Source organism: Lycium barbarum, chromosome 8 (assembly GCF_019175385.1).
Source record: "Lycium barbarum isolate Lr01 chromosome 8, ASM1917538v2, whole genome shotgun sequence".
Lineage (NCBI taxonomy): Eukaryota > Viridiplantae > Streptophyta > Magnoliopsida > Solanales > Solanaceae > Lycium > Lycium barbarum.
The window spans coordinates 6206091-6222208 of NC_083344.1; the positions used below are offsets into that span (position 1 = coordinate 6206091).

General features: G+C 40.0%; 1 protein-coding gene across 1 annotated transcript; it reads right to left on the reverse strand.

Annotated features, from left to right (window-relative positions):
• Positions 1-9110: 9110 nt before the first annotated feature.
• Positions 9111-15798, reverse strand: LOC132605812 (uncharacterized). The gene is made up of 2 exons (XM_060319055.1): positions 14492-15798; positions 9111-9384 (listed from the first exon to the last, which is right to left on the reverse strand). Exons 1-2 carry the CDS (start codon positions 15510-15512, stop codon positions 9350-9352), a joined length of 1056 nt encoding a protein of 351 aa, XP_060175038.1. The 5' UTR covers positions 15513-15798; the 3' UTR covers positions 9111-9349.
• Between the last annotated feature and the right edge of the window lie 320 nt (positions 15799-16118).

A 16118-nucleotide genomic window follows, 5' to 3' on the forward strand; every position in this document is an offset into this window, starting at 1 on the left:
AAACGTCAGAAGACTACTGTGCCACAAGCTACGAAATTTCTAATAAATTAATGTTTAACGAGTCACAGTAGCATTCCGGCTCATGCGTCAGTCAACAGATTGGAAAGTGCTTGAATCAATGATTTGGGATCAAAAAGCACACCCGCTTTTGAATCATGGATGGAATCTACAGTGACCGACAAGAACTCAATTTGTCACTTAAATTGAAGAGGATCACCAGCAAAGCTATCAATTGTTGTGGATCTAACGACATTTATGAGACAAATTTCAAAGGAGCACTTCAACAAACAACAACAAACCCAGTGTAATCTCACAAGTGAGCTCTAGGGATGGTAGTGTGTACGCAGACCTTACCCCTACCTTGAGAAGGTAGATAGGCTCAAAGGAGCACTTGGTTTTGGAAATTAAAACGAGAAATCCCATGAACAATAGAAACTGATCAAGTACATAATTGATTTACCAAGACGCATTTCTGATAACCATGAGACAGGAACATACCACATTGAAAATTCCTTGAGAAGCCAGGCTTTCTTTATCAACATGTATTTGGCCATTTTTCGGCACCAGAAGGGTGTTGATATATTTGTTTGGCTGAAAAGAAAAATTAAACCATAATAAAATAAAAAAATTGATTTTCATGACAGAGATTCAAGGTATTGTTTGAGCAAGTACATGATATCTACTGTTGTACATTCAGCTAGTTGCCAAATGAACTAAAAACAAATTAAAATTACAGTGATGAGAACCAAATGATTTTCTGATCAAATAAAAAACAATATGAATTAGTAAGTTTAGAAGAAACACTTGAATGCTTAGCTACTTACAGGATTTTTAAGACAATTATGAGGACCTCCATAAGTTCGATTTAATGCATCAGTAATGGCAGTCACAAGGCAAGAAGCACTAAAGCCACTAGTTTATCGATCATGAGTACCATTCAATAGAAGTACCTGGGAAGAGGAAGAAGAATTGTTGGGGAAGGAAAAGAAGAGATTAATATAATTGATATGAGAAAAACATCAATGACATGAGGAAATCAGTGACACAGTCAAACGAAGTTTGTCTGAGCAAGCAGCATTGCAGCAATCAGTTATTATTTGCATGGCCTAAATTACCTTTGAACAAGACCGCAAAGAGATGGTTTTTCCCCCACTCCAAGTAAAACCTTCAAATGGAGAAAATCACTAAGTAAATTATTTTCCTTCCTTTCTTTTTCAAATATGAGAAGAATGCTAATATAATAGTGATGACAATGTCACGCTTGAGAAGATGAACTCCACTTGAAGAAAACAAATTAGTTTGCCACTATTAGATTGTATCTTCGACCTACATTTTTTAGCTTGTCGTACAAGCAGGATCGACTCGACAAAACCAGATGCTTGCACATGCTTTAATAATGGGGGATGAACAGTATAATATCAAAAATCATAAGAGAAACAACAAATCCTGAGTCATAATAATGCACAATCCAGTGCATTTCATGTCTGTGAACTACTGTGGAAGAACTAATGTTGCACGCTTCTCAACTGTTCCAAGACTGTGGGATTTACAGTGGGTAAGACCTGTACATAGGGCAAAGAACCAGTAAATATTAGCAGTCAGGAGATCATCGACAGAGCTAAAATAAACTTTCCATTAATTTATATATACTATTATTAAAGCACAAAACTCCAACATGAAATGTTCGATTCACCTTCGCTATTGTATTCCATGGTGGATAAAACTGTAATTATAATTAATCTTTAGAAACTTCATTATTTCTTTGTATTCATTATTTGACCTTTTTAATTAAAAAACTACAAAATATTTCCTTGTACGGTGATATTAGGAATGCCAGTAAATCTCCTTTCCCATTTTCCAAGTTTTTGTTTTAGTTTCTCAGGTTACATTTAATTTTTAGTTCTCCAGCAGAGGCCTTTCTTTTACCATCATAATATATATTACCTGTTAGGATATATACTATTAACCATGCGTTTGGATATAGTATTTATTATCGAACAATTATTTATTCATTTTTTAATAAAGAGTTAAATAGATCATGTACTAGTATGTGTGTCATTTACTTATATAGTAGATGATTTAATGTATAGAGTTTAGCTTATACATGGAAGATTAAATCATCAGTTCTTATAAGTATAAAGTTTATGTTCACAATCTAAGATGGAAATTGGACAAAGTCATCAGTAAGATTGTAGCACAAGATTAAATATAATGTATCGTCATTATGAGAACGGTATAGTTCCGACTTCTTGTGCTAGTACATTTTGTATGTATTGAACGGACCAAGTAGAGATAAGTGTTTTTGTATTGGATATATAAAACAAATTCTCTAGTTCATTAAATGTACTTATACTCTTAATCTTGATATAATTATTACGATCAATGTGATTTGTTCATTATTTTGATTTATTAAAAGGTACGACTCAATTGCGAGTCTATGTATTTGTCACGACCCGACTAGGGGCCGTGACGAGTACCCGATACTTGTACCGAGCACCCCTTATCTATCGTATTACCTGTACCTCTTAGCAAGCCGTGTAAACCGAGCCATTTTTTTTTCCTTGAACATAAACTAATAAACTCCGTTATTACCTTGTACAACAATATTAACATGCCAAAACACTATACATATATCTGTACCTGACTGACTGTACGTATCTGTCTACGAGCCTCTAGACATAGTACACTTATACATAGAAAGGGCCGGGGTGCTACCAAGCCCGAATGTATATGCATAAAATAGTACCGCTGGAGTGAGGCTCCGGAACAACTGGAGCGCTGTCAAGTGCGGCTGGTAGAGCTTCTAAGGATCACGTCCACATGTCTGCTGACCTGCGCGGCATGAAACGCAGCGTCCACTAGAAGGGACGTCAGTACGAATAGTGTACCGAGTATGTAAGGCATGGAAGACAATTCAAGCAATAACATAGAGTGCGATTAATAATATCATGGAGTCACAGGACATATAACGAGGCAAGAAAGTAACCTGTACATAGGAAGGCCCCTTTTTGGGCGGCTATCATGCATGGCTTGTCTTTCCCTTTTAAAAACGTTTCCCCTCCATGAACGTAGAAAATAGAACTTATATTATGTCGTATCTTGTCGTATCGTGTCCTATCGTGCCCTATCGTATCCTATCGTGGCATATCAGGTCGTATCCTATCGTGGCATATCAGGTCGTATCCTATCGTGTCTTATCATGGCATATTATATCGTGTAATGTCATGTCTTACTACAGCATGTCGTATCGTGTTATATCATGTCAATGTCATAGTATAGTGTGCCATAGTGTATCATGCCATAGCGTAACTTGTCATATCATAGCATAGCTTATCATATCATAGCATAGCTTGTCGTAGCGTATCATATCATGGCATAGCGTATCATATCATAGCTTAGCTTTCCGTTGAAAATCTTTTCTTGTTCATATATATATAAAAATAGAACATGTCATATTGCCGAGGCGTCGGCAGCCGATCCATTTAGCCATAAATACACATCCCGCGTCCGGGACGATATCATGTCATGTAATGCCAACTGATCAGGTGGATATGCGTGTATAACGCTCTGCCCTTATTCCCATCTTCCCCGTATACATATGCATACATCATGTACATATATCAGCGTCTATAGCGCTCTGAATCTTTTATCATATACATATACTGGTATCATGTACGTATATCAGCGACTATAGCGCTCTGGATCTTTTATCATATACATATACGTGTATCATATACATATATCAGCGTCTATAGCGCTCTGGATCTTTCATTGTATACATATACGTATATCATGTACATATTTTATAAACATATATATATATATATATATATATATCTTATATACATATACATGTCTTATATACTTTTACATATCTTATATACATATACATATTTTATATACATATACATATTTCCATTAGAATGGTACAGTACTTATCGTTTGATAATCAGAACGAGGATCAAAAGTTTCCTTTGGATTCTACTCCCAAAATAAGTCAAACGGAGCAATAGGGAAAATCCGGGAACAATGGGCCCACCTCGGGTCAAATGAGGCGGCGTACCAAATTTACGTACATTATATTTCATGACGTCACTGGTGAGGGTTTTAAGGTAGTCGGGTCATATTTATGCCAGTTCTAGATGTTTAGGAAGTTTCTCCAATATTTTACACAATTTCTAATTCAATTCTACTGAATGAAAAAGGGGAAACTTTAAGTGCGGATTCCGGGAAATAGAGTTGTCCCCGAGGCTCGTACCCAACTTATTACGTTTAAGACATGCCATAGAAGGAAGGGTGAAGCCTTACATACCTTTTCCGCTTCATACACGTCTCCAAAATCAAGTTTCAAGTTCGCCAAAATCTACAATTTGGTCACAATTACCAAATGTTAATTGTAAGACTTTAAGATTTCAATCTTAACCAATACTTGTCTACAAAAATTTGGGCAGCATCTCCCCTATAAATACACCATCCCCAAAATTCAACTTAGCCAATTTTTTTATCAACAACAATCCGGGAATTCAACCCGGCCAAACTATCAACACAATGACAACAACCATGACTACAAAACACAATATAACACAACTAGTCTTCTTTCCAACATAATGCAATAGCTTTCATTCCAACTTCACATTTCCAAACCAATCTCAATGTTTTTACATTCATTACTAATCAAGATCATTACAATATAATTCGGAAGCATTTCGTATCGTTTCTACCAAATATTCACAAGATATACAAAATATACAAACTTTCCACCAAAACCATAATCCATCCAAAACTTCTAATCTTCAATCTACATATTCATAACATATTTCCATCTTCCAATTTCATCAACCATAATCATAATTTGCACCTTAATAATTTCATTTTCATAATTACATAAATCTACCATAAAATCACAAAACTTCTCATAACCACTTAACAACCAATCTTTCATGCCAATATGGACTATTATCCTTCCAAATTCACCAACTAACATAATAATTCACATTTAAAACTCCACTTCTATAATTACATAAAAACTTCATTAAAATCACATAATTTCCTATAACTATTTCCAATAATTTTCCATGCCAACTTGAACCATTTTCTTCCATTTCCAATATAAATTTCACCATAACCACAACTAGAATACAACATAAAATTCAACTCATACTATTTATACAACAATATACATATATGTCCACTTACATATATGCACACCCACTTTGTAAACTTCCATATTTCCATAAATTCTACTCATTTCTACATACTACAACATAAACCAACCTTCATAACATAATAAAAAGGGATTAATTCTTACCTTTTTCTACAATCTTTTTCACTTGACCAAGTTGTCAACTTGAAGAAACAAGTGCTCTTTCTTCCAAAATAATTACACCAAGTTGTAAAGGACCCTTGAATTAGTAGAAATACCACAAGAAAATAATTTTTGGAGAAAGATTTCAAAGGGCAAAAATTTGCAAGCTATGGCCGTATGGCCTTTAAGCTTTTGTTCTTCTTTTTGTTGTTTTTCTCTTTCTCAAATTTTCTTGAAGTTTCTAAGACTAATGATCCCTTCTAGTCTTATTTATCACATGAAAAATTAATTAAGTGACATGGGTTGGGCCAGGTATGGCCGGCCACCCTCACTTTTGGGCCTAAATTCGTTTTTTATTTTTTTGGGCCAACTCGGTTGATCCCGAGTTGGGCCTAGCCCACTGACCTTTCGACCTTAAAACGTTCATATCTCCTTGTACCGACGTCACCTGAGAACCCACGACCTATGGTTGGAAAGCTAATTCAATTATCTACAACTTCTATTTCTTGGTATTTTTCCAAATTCCAAACTTATAATACCTTTTTTGCCCCTAAAAGTCAGATCATCCGAAAACGTTTTCTTAAAAATATTCGTTTGGAGGACTTCCACTTTGATTTGGCCCAAGGGTCCTTCTTGAGTTGTGTTTAACTTCACATATGTGATTCATATGACTTTTCAGATGTCCAAAAAAAATCTCGATGTGTGGGCCCCACCTCAGCTTACAAATAATTCGACGTAAGAAAATACAGGATATAACAGTATTCCTGGTAAATTGGATAATGACAAAATACATTTGTGAAATAATAATTAGTTGATAGAATCTATTTCTCGACTTTGAGACTGATGATATCCCTTTATGAATGCTTATAAGTCTCATGTGAAAACCCTGCAGGTGGATTTAGTATCCGTCACATGATATAAGTTAAGCGGAAATATAAAGGATTCAATTAGTCAATGAATTAAATTGTCAGTAATTTAATTTAATTGATTGGTATCTGTAATCTTAACATGGGGAGTTAAATAAGATTTAATGAAAGATTTCAAAATTAAACTGAGGAGTGCAATTGCAGTTTTTTAGTGGAATAAACTGTAATTTATTGTGGTAGAATTAATTCATTCATATTCCGAATTAATACCACAATTGGAAGTCTCGTTATTAAATATGTGGTCCCTGCTATGCCTAATTATTCTTGAACTTGGAAAATAATATTCTTTGGGGAAAAGCAAGCCACGAGTTTGGACTAGGGTTTGCACCCTAAAACGTGGTTATATATAGTATGCTTTTCAGCCCTAAGAGGGATAGATTTTCCAGAGCCTTAATGTTTGCCCACACAAATATTCACTGTCTAAAGGCTAGTTAGGTTACATAGCAGAAGACTGTTGTTACACCTCGTGAATTTTCGCGTCATCGTAAGCAAACTAACGTGAGTTCAGAGAGGCCATGATACCCCTATAAGGTCAAGGAAGTCTTTTAATAAGTGTTAGACAAGTATTTAAAGGTTTCGGGATCAAGCGAATCGAAGAAAATAGGTTCGTTGAAAATTTGGAAAAAACTTGACAAAATTTTTGACAGAAATTTTGGCCCAACTTGTCAGGGGAATATCTCCTAGAATATGAGGAGTTACGGAATCCATAACCTATGTAACTTGAAGTTCAGCGAGTCTTCTTTCCAATGCAACTAACAGATCGCATTTCTGTGAAGTACGGAGGAAACTACGACCCGTAAAAAAACGTACGTCCCGTACTTTTTGGGCGTATTTTGCAAAAAAATTCCAGAACTTAAAATTTTTGCCCCCCAAAGTACGTGATACTGTTCATCACGTACTTCAAAGTACGTGATGAACAGTAACACGTACTATTCCCGAGATTTCCAGAAATTGGGTCGGTGGAATTTTTTTTTCCCAACTTTTATATACCCATTTCCACGACTTGGGCCTCATTTTTCACCCAAAATCAAACCCTAATTTCTCTCTAAGCTCCCCTTAACACCCATAAACACACCAAATCATTCCAAATCAAATCAAGAGAAGATCAACCTTGAAAACCTAGTTTAATTTATGGGAGTTGGGGTGTTCTTGCTTTCACTTGGAGTTGTGGGGATTAAGTATTAGAGCAAGTTGTGTGAGTTGAAATTCTTCAAAATCAAGGTATGTTGATGTGAAGGTTTAGCAAGTCTTAAAAGTGGAAAGAGTTAAGGAAAAAAGTTCAAATATGAATATTGATAATATTTTGAGTGTAAATTAACTTGAGTTATAATTGTTAGCATATTATGAGTATAATCTTGTTATGAGGGGTAATAATGATGTTGAGAAAGTGTTGTATACAAGAGTACAAGGGGATGTATTGAATTTGTTGTTATGGATTGTTTATGAAAAGAAATTTTGGGATGGAATTGAGTATAATTTGAATATAATCTTTTGATTATGGAATTGTTGCTATCGATATTTGGGAGTTGTTTATCATATAGAGGAAGTGGTTGGAACAAAGGAAATGCTGCCCAATTTTTGTTAGCTCGTAGTCATTTTAGTTTAGACTCAAGTATGCTTCCAATTATCTAATTTTAGTACAAAATCTCTTGAATGTAGAATCGTGAGCTTGGAGGGGGAAACGTTTAGTCGATAAAATTAAAGAGACGTAAAGGTATGTAAGGCTAGCCCCTTTCTTTCAAAGGCATGGCTCCTATACTATGATCCTTTATATTTCCATGACTTCCTCATATCCCAAAGTTGAAGGCTAAGGATTTCTAAGAGCTTCCTATGAGAAAGGGATGAGATATGTTCTATGATAATGACGATGATTATGATGATTTTATACATCGAGATTCTAAACTTATGAAATGATGCTGTAATGAGACTAATGATCATATTGCATGATTTTCTTGATATTACTCATTGTTGATAGTCTCACCTCATAATACTAGTTCCTTCAAGGTGAGACATGGCGATCATGATTATTCCATAACATAATCGGAGGTTACCGACCTTACGTTACTCTGATAGAATTATAGCTTTTAATTGGACTCTCATGCATGCTTATTTTTATGTATGATTACACCGGGCCTAGTTGGCCGGGCAAACACCACTTCGGTGGGCGGCTTATGGATGATGATAGTTACACCATTCCTAGTTGGCCGGGCAGTCACCACTAGTGGGCGGCGTGAGATGATTACCCCGGACGCGGGCTAGTGATGATATTATGTTATGTTTATAAAAAAATATTTTCTTAAAAAGCTAAGCATGCATGATATTCGCCTTAAGGGGCAGTTTGATATACATGTTATCTCTTTCCCTCATGTTTCCTTATTGCTTTACTACATTATGGTTCATGCCTTACATACTCAGTACATTGTTCGTACTGACGTCCTTCCTTTTATGGACGTTGCGTTCATGCCCGCAGGTGGACAGGGAGACGGACCGGATACCTAGGAGCTCTATCAGCAGTCGGATAGGAGCACTCCACTTCTCCGGAGTTGCCGCTTGTTGGTATATTTTTGTGTACATATTTGGTGTCACGACCCAACCCCGTAGGCCGTGACTAGTGCCCGATCTGGGCACCCGAACCCATCTATTAAATATTATCTCAAATTTTATCAACTCATTCTAGTATATGGCGGAAGCCGACAAGGCTTTATTTCAAATTTAGGTAATTTCCAGAAAAATTTCGGCAGAGTTTCCTTTGTTTTACGGACTATCCAATATACCCTGCACGCAGAAAATACCAACGAAAGCCACACAGGGCTAACCAAGCAATATATAAACATATGCGGACCGGCCGCCTCGGCGTATAGGGTCGCCCAAACAACATATGCGGACCGGCCGCCTCGGCGTATGGGATCGCCCAAACGACATGTACATACATTCATACAGAAAGACCCTAACCCACAAACATGTCCACAGACCTCTAAACAGACCGACAGAATCATATGACAGGACAGGGCCCCGCCGTACCCATGAACGAATATGTATAAATGCACTAACAAGTATATATACCAAAAATATAAGCTCCGGGATGAGAGGAGCACTCCGAATAGCAGAAGGGGGTGTCCTAAACAGGTGGATCACCAAGCTGTGCGTCTGTACCTGCGGGCATGAAACGCAGCCCCCGGAGGAGGGGGTCAGTACGAAATATGTACTGAGTATGCAAAGCAGAAGGTACAGAAATAAGTCTTGAACAGTAATTGAATCAGAAGTATGGAAAATAATACATATCCCAAAAATATCAAAATGTTTATTTCCAAAGTATAAATTATGCATAGGGCACAGGAAAATATGGTCGCCCGCCTGTCGATGGCGCCATAACACAGCATAACACCAGAAAGTTTCAAATCTCCGAATCCCCGGCACACATCACAACACAGCATAACGCCAATCACAGCATAACGCCAAACATATGTGGAACCCGGCCCTCGAGCGAGGAGCTCGGTGAACCATAAACACAGCATAACTCCGGAGTATATCAAAGCGCGCACGATAACAGAACCGGCCCGGGAACCGGCGAAAGATATCATAGGGCACGAGCGGAGTAGTGAGGAATCATATGCATAAAATCATTATCATAAATCCAAAGATAAGTAAAATAGTCATATTTGAAATCGGAACAATAATTACAACGTTCTCTTCCCAAAGTTACCGAAAATACATAAAGGGCGTCGCGGTACCCACGGACGAGTATAGACCCGAACTGAGCCCGCCTATGAAAAACATACTCATTTTATATCATACGAACTCCTACGAAAATTTCAAAGCAATCCGAGCTTTTCTGAGGAAGTTATGGGCGTTTGAACTTTTGGAATCGCTAAAGAACAAGCTTTGAAACCAAAAATCAACTTTCATGAAATCTTTACAAATTATAAACTCCGAGGATATAAGGATCAATGTTATGTCATATGCGCCCAAGAATACCAAGGAAACAAATACGAATCATAGACAAGCTCGGATTTGCGAGAATAGAGTTTCCTAGAGGCTCGTATCATGGCCTACTTTAACTAAGGCATGCCAAAAAGAAAGGTTACTTTACATACCTCAAACGCTCTCCAATATGATCCAACTCAAGCTAAGTCCAAACTAGGCTTCGGGCTCCCCAAGGTCTACAAATACGCCAACGAATACCAAACATTAGATAAGGGCATTTAGCCATTCATTCCAACTAATCATTAGATTCTACAGAAAATTCGGCAGCACTTCCCCTGTAACTAGGCCATCCCGAGAATTCAACTCGCTCAAAATCAACAACAACAACCACAATAACCAACCTAGCAGCATCGATAAACAATTCGAAAGGCAAAATAATAATAGTAGCTCTCTTTTACGCCATTCGACAACTTTCCAATTATTCAATTCTATGGCTTACATTCAAGTCACAATATCGTTCATACATTCGATTATCAACCCAAATCCATACTAACACATTTTTTTTTTATGTTGGCCGAAAACAGCCCCCTTAGTCGTGAGCAGCCCCTAAAACCGAAACAACCCTCTTTTCACGTTCCTCGATTTCAATTCATGTTTTGTATCACAATCCACAATATAACGATATCATTCTCATAAAATATACGAATTACATCAAACGTAAAATAATCCTTAAATCAGCCCCTACATTTCTAACATCATTTTTGAGTCATTAAATGCTCAATTCCAACTAAAATTCATAACGACGACAATTAAAATGCTAAGAGATATTAATTCATTCTTTGACACACATTGGGACCATATATACGGCTACACCCACATCTATAAATATACACATTTAGATTGTTCTAATCTATCTCTTCACCCTACAACAATCAACAAGCTACAAGGAACTAATTTATCAACTCAATCACACAACACAATCATACTTCACACGGCCAACACACCCATCACAAAACCCACTTCCAACATACAATATTTCATGATTTCCATCCATATTAACATGCTACCACATGAATAAAATGTTCACAACACAATAAACAAGATCAAACTTACCTTTCTTCTTCAACTCCACAAAGGGGTTAGGGTTTGCAATCTATTGAATGAAGGACTTGATCACTCCAACAATGCTTCCAAGTTACTTAGGGACCTTAAATTAGTGGGTTTGTACCAAGGAATAAATTTTGGAGAGGCTAAAAAAATGATCTTGATTTTCCATGTGCTAGCCGAGAGCCATGGTTGGTTCTTCAACTTCTTGCTTTCTTTTTTTCTAAGTGTGGAAAAGAATAAAGATGACTTAGAGGTCATCCTTTAAGTGTCCATAAAATATTTATACAAGTCTTTGGCCCACACAATGTGTTGGACCAATTAAAATTGGCCACACAATGTGTGGGACCAACCCATTGCACACGGCCACAAAGCTTTATTTTTTTGCAAGATTTTTAATTCCAATTTTATGAATTGTGGTCCCAATTTTCCCTAAGTGTTCAATGCCATCAATTTCATATATAACTTATGTCTCAAAAGAAAATCAACGGTCAAAAGTCCCGACTTCAAATCCCGAAATAATTTTGTCCTTAGCTTATCATAAATAAATCCGGATTATTCCACTGTACAAAAATACGGGTTCTAACATCCTCCCCCCCTTTAGAACATTCGTCCTCGAATGTCAGATTAACCTTACCGGTCATACGACAATTTGGGGGAGTTTCCTTACCAACTATCACAACAATACAATCATTAATCAACGATTCATTTATCAAACAACATAGTTAAATAGAGAATTGGATTACCTGTAGGCTCTGAAAATAAATGAGGATACTTCTTCTTCATATGCTCCTCAGCTTCCCAGGTCATTTCCTCCCGGTTATTGTTCCGCCACAGCACTTTAACAGAAGCCATATCTTTGTTCCGCAACCTTTTTACCTGGCGATCCAATATGGCTATAGGCTGCTCCTCATAAGATAGCTCCTCGGTGACCTGAATGTCCTCTACAGGAAAAACTCTGGAGGGGTCACCAACACATTTACGAAGCATAGAAACATGAAATACCGGGTGTACCGCTCCCAAATCAGCTGGCAAATCCAATTCGTAGGCCACCTTGCCTATTTTGCGAATAATCAGATAAGGCCCAATATATCTCGGACTGAGCTTTCCTTTCTTGCCAAATCGCATAACACCTTTCATCGGTGACACTTTCAGGAACACCCAATCGCCAATCTGAAACTCTAACGGTCGACGTCGCTTATCGGCATAAGATTTATGTCGGCTCTGGGCCGCTAATAGTCGCTCTCGGATCAGTTTCACCTTATCGACCGCCTGCTGGACTACATCTGGGCCAATTAATTGAGTATCACCCACGTCAAACCAACCGATCGGAGATCTGCATTTCCTGCCATACAAAGCCTCATATGGTGCCATCTGAATACTGGAGTGGTAGCTGTTATTATAAGCAAACTCAACAAGCGATAAATGGTCGTCCCAGCTACCCCTGAAATCAATAACACAGACACGCAACATATCTTCCAATGTCTGAATAGTGCGCTCGGCCTGTCCGTCGGACTGGGGATGGAAGGCTGTACTCAGGCTCACCTGGGTCCCCAATCCCTCCTGAAATGATATCCAGAACTTAGCTGAAAACTGGGCACCTCTATCGGAAATAACAGACACAGGAACTCCGTGCAGTCTCACATTCTCCTTAATATATAGCCTGGCATAATCTTCAGCTGAGTATGTAGTCCTAACTGGAAGAAAATGGGCTGATTTTGTCAGCCGATCAATGATAACCTAAATGGAGTCGTACCTCCGTGGAGTGCGAGGTAAACCTGTAATAAAGTCCATATTAATGATCTCCCACTTCCACGTCGGTATCTCCATCTCCTGCAATAGCCCACCGGGCTTCTGGTGCTCAATCTTAACCTGCTGGCAATTTGGACACTGAGCAACGAACTCTATTATATCTCTTTTCATACCGTCCCACCAATATAGGCATCTGAGATCATGGTACATCTTCGTCGACCCTAGGTGAACAGAATATCGGGCATAATGTGCCTCGCCCATAACCTGTCGCCGCAACCCTGCAACGTCAGGTACACACAATCTGCCTCTGTGAAGTGAAACCTCAAACAGAGTCTTCTCCTGTGCCAGAGCTGCATCTCTGTACTGTGCCAAAATAGGATCCTCAAATGGTCCGCATGCTCTGCTTCTGATCGAGAATAAACCAGAATATCATCGATAAATACAATCACAAACATATCCAAGAATGGTCTGAATACCCGATTCATCAGGTCCATAAATACTGCTGGGGCATTTGTCAGCCCAAAAGACATGACTCTGAATTCATAGTGCCCATATCGGGTCCTGAATGTTGTCTTGGGAATATCAGCCTCTCGTACCCGTACCTGATGATAGCCTGACCGCAGGTCTATCTTCGAGAAGTACCTGGCACCCTGCAGCTGATCAAACAAATCATCAATCCTGGGGAGGGGATATTTATTCTTGATGGTTACCTTATTCAACTGCCGATAATCAATGCACATCCGCAGCGAGCCGTCTTTCTTCCTCACAAATAATACTGGAGCTCCCCAGGGTGACGCACTAGGCCGAATGAAACCCTTCTCCAATAAATCTCTCAGCTGCTCTTTCAATTCTTTTAATTCTGCAGGTGCCATTCTGTACGGAGGAATAGAGATAGGTTGAGTGTCTGGCAACAGATCAATAGCAAACTCTATCTCCCGTTCGGGAGGTAGACCCGGAAGCTCATCTGGGAATACATCTACAAATTCATTAACCACTGGGACTGACTGAAGAGTCGGTGCCTCTGCCTCTAAATCATGAACACGGACCAGATGATAAATATACCCCTTTCTGATCATTTTCTCAGCCTTGAGGTATGAAATAAACTTACCCCTCGGCGATACTGTATTACCTGCCCACTCTATAACTGGCTCCCCTGGGAATTGGAATCGGACTATCTTCTTTTGACAATCAACATTAGCATAGCAAGAAGCTAGCCAATCCATACCCATAATCACGTCAAACTCGATCATATCTAACTCTACCAAATCCGCCTTAGTGCAGCGGCCACAGATAATCACGGAACAATCTCTATAAATCTGACTGGCTATAACAGAATCCCCTACTGGTGTAGCTACCTCAAAAGGCTCTATCGGTTCGGATTCTATCCCAATTTTATCAGCAACGAGTGGAGATATAAATGACAATGTAGAACCAGGATCAATCAATGCATACACATCACGAGAGAAAACCAGTAATATACCTGTGACGACATTAGGCGAAGCCTCCTGGTCCTGTCTGCTGGCTAAGGCATAAATGCGGTTCGAAGGACCGCTAGAACCCGAAGCTCCGCCACGACCCCTGCCGCGGCTTGCTGGTGCTGGAGTACCTTGCCCCGCAGGGCGCATCGCCACTGAGGCTGAAGATGAACCACCGGCTGACCCGGTAGACTGAGCTGAACTGCCTGTACCACCTCTAGCCGGACAGTCTCTCATCTGATGGCCCTGACGGCCGCACACAAAGCATGCACCCGTAGCTCGGAAACACTCTCCCGGGTGCTGTCTCCCACAGTAGGAACACAAAGTTCTGGGTGGCCTCATCTGACTGCTGGAACCTCTGTTCAACTGTGAACCTGAAGCCCTGGAGCTCGGGCCTGCCCCTGAATATCCGACACCCTCAGATCTCCTGCCGGTAAACTGTGGGGGTGTACCCCGGCCTGACGGAGGAGGATGTCTGCCTGACTGCTGCTGCTGAGGCTGTCCGCCTCGAGAATTTCCAGAATAAACTGCGAATCTGGCCCTCTTGGGCGGCCTCCTGTCCCGATCTCTGCTAGAATAATCAGCTCTATGTCGGTCCTCCATACCCAGGGCATAAGCCTGTAGTCGGGCAATATCCATGTCTGTCTGCAATGCCACCGCCATACAGTCATCAATCAAATAGCGGTCTAACCCCATCACGTATCTGTGCATCCGATCGGCCATATCTGCTACTATGGCAGGTGCATACCGGGCCAAAGAATCAAACTCCATATTATACTCACGGACGCTCCGACCCCTCTGCTGCAGATGCAAAAATCGGTCAACCCGCGCCCGCCGTAACTCTGGGGGCAAAAAGTGGTGAGTGAAAGCAGTCACGAACTCGTCCCAAGTAGCTGGGGTAGCACCGTCACCCCTGGATAGCTCCCAGGACTCATACCAGTGAGCAGCAACATCCCGTAGTCTATGCGAAGCCAACTCAACAGACTCAGTCTCTGAAGCCCTGACCAAATCTAGTGAGCGCCGCATCCCCCGAATAAAGTCATGGGGGTCCTCGTCGGGCTTAGACCCGTAAAACTCTGGAGGGCCACATAATAGAAACTCTCGAACCCTCAGGCTGTCACGCCTATCGTCATCATCATCATCTCTCCGCCCGCGTCTGCGAGCCTGTCCCGCTACCAGAGTGGTCAATAACTGCACAGCCTCTCTCAGTGTCCTGTCCTCCGCCCCTTGCTGAGGAGCTGGAGGCGCGGGAGCTGAAGCCCCTGGAGCTAATGGTGAAGCTGCTCCAGACTCCTCTGACGATGAAGACGTAGCAGAGTTGGCTGGCCGGGACGTAATATCACGCATCATCTGAGCAAGGGTCCGAGTACCCTTCTGAGCCCGGCTGGTCTCTCCTACTATGCCCTTTTTCTTCTGGGCGGCCGTCGCCTTTTTCGGAGGCATCACTGAAAGAAAAACAACAACAGATCAAAACAGAATCATCCTAATAGCACAGTTCTATCGCACGATCTAAGATCAGAAGAAAAGACAACATCCTAAATGTCCTGCAACCTCCTGTTTATAGATGTGGTGCACCACACACCGATAAACAAGACTCTACTAGACACGATCTGTGGACACTCCGAGGACAAA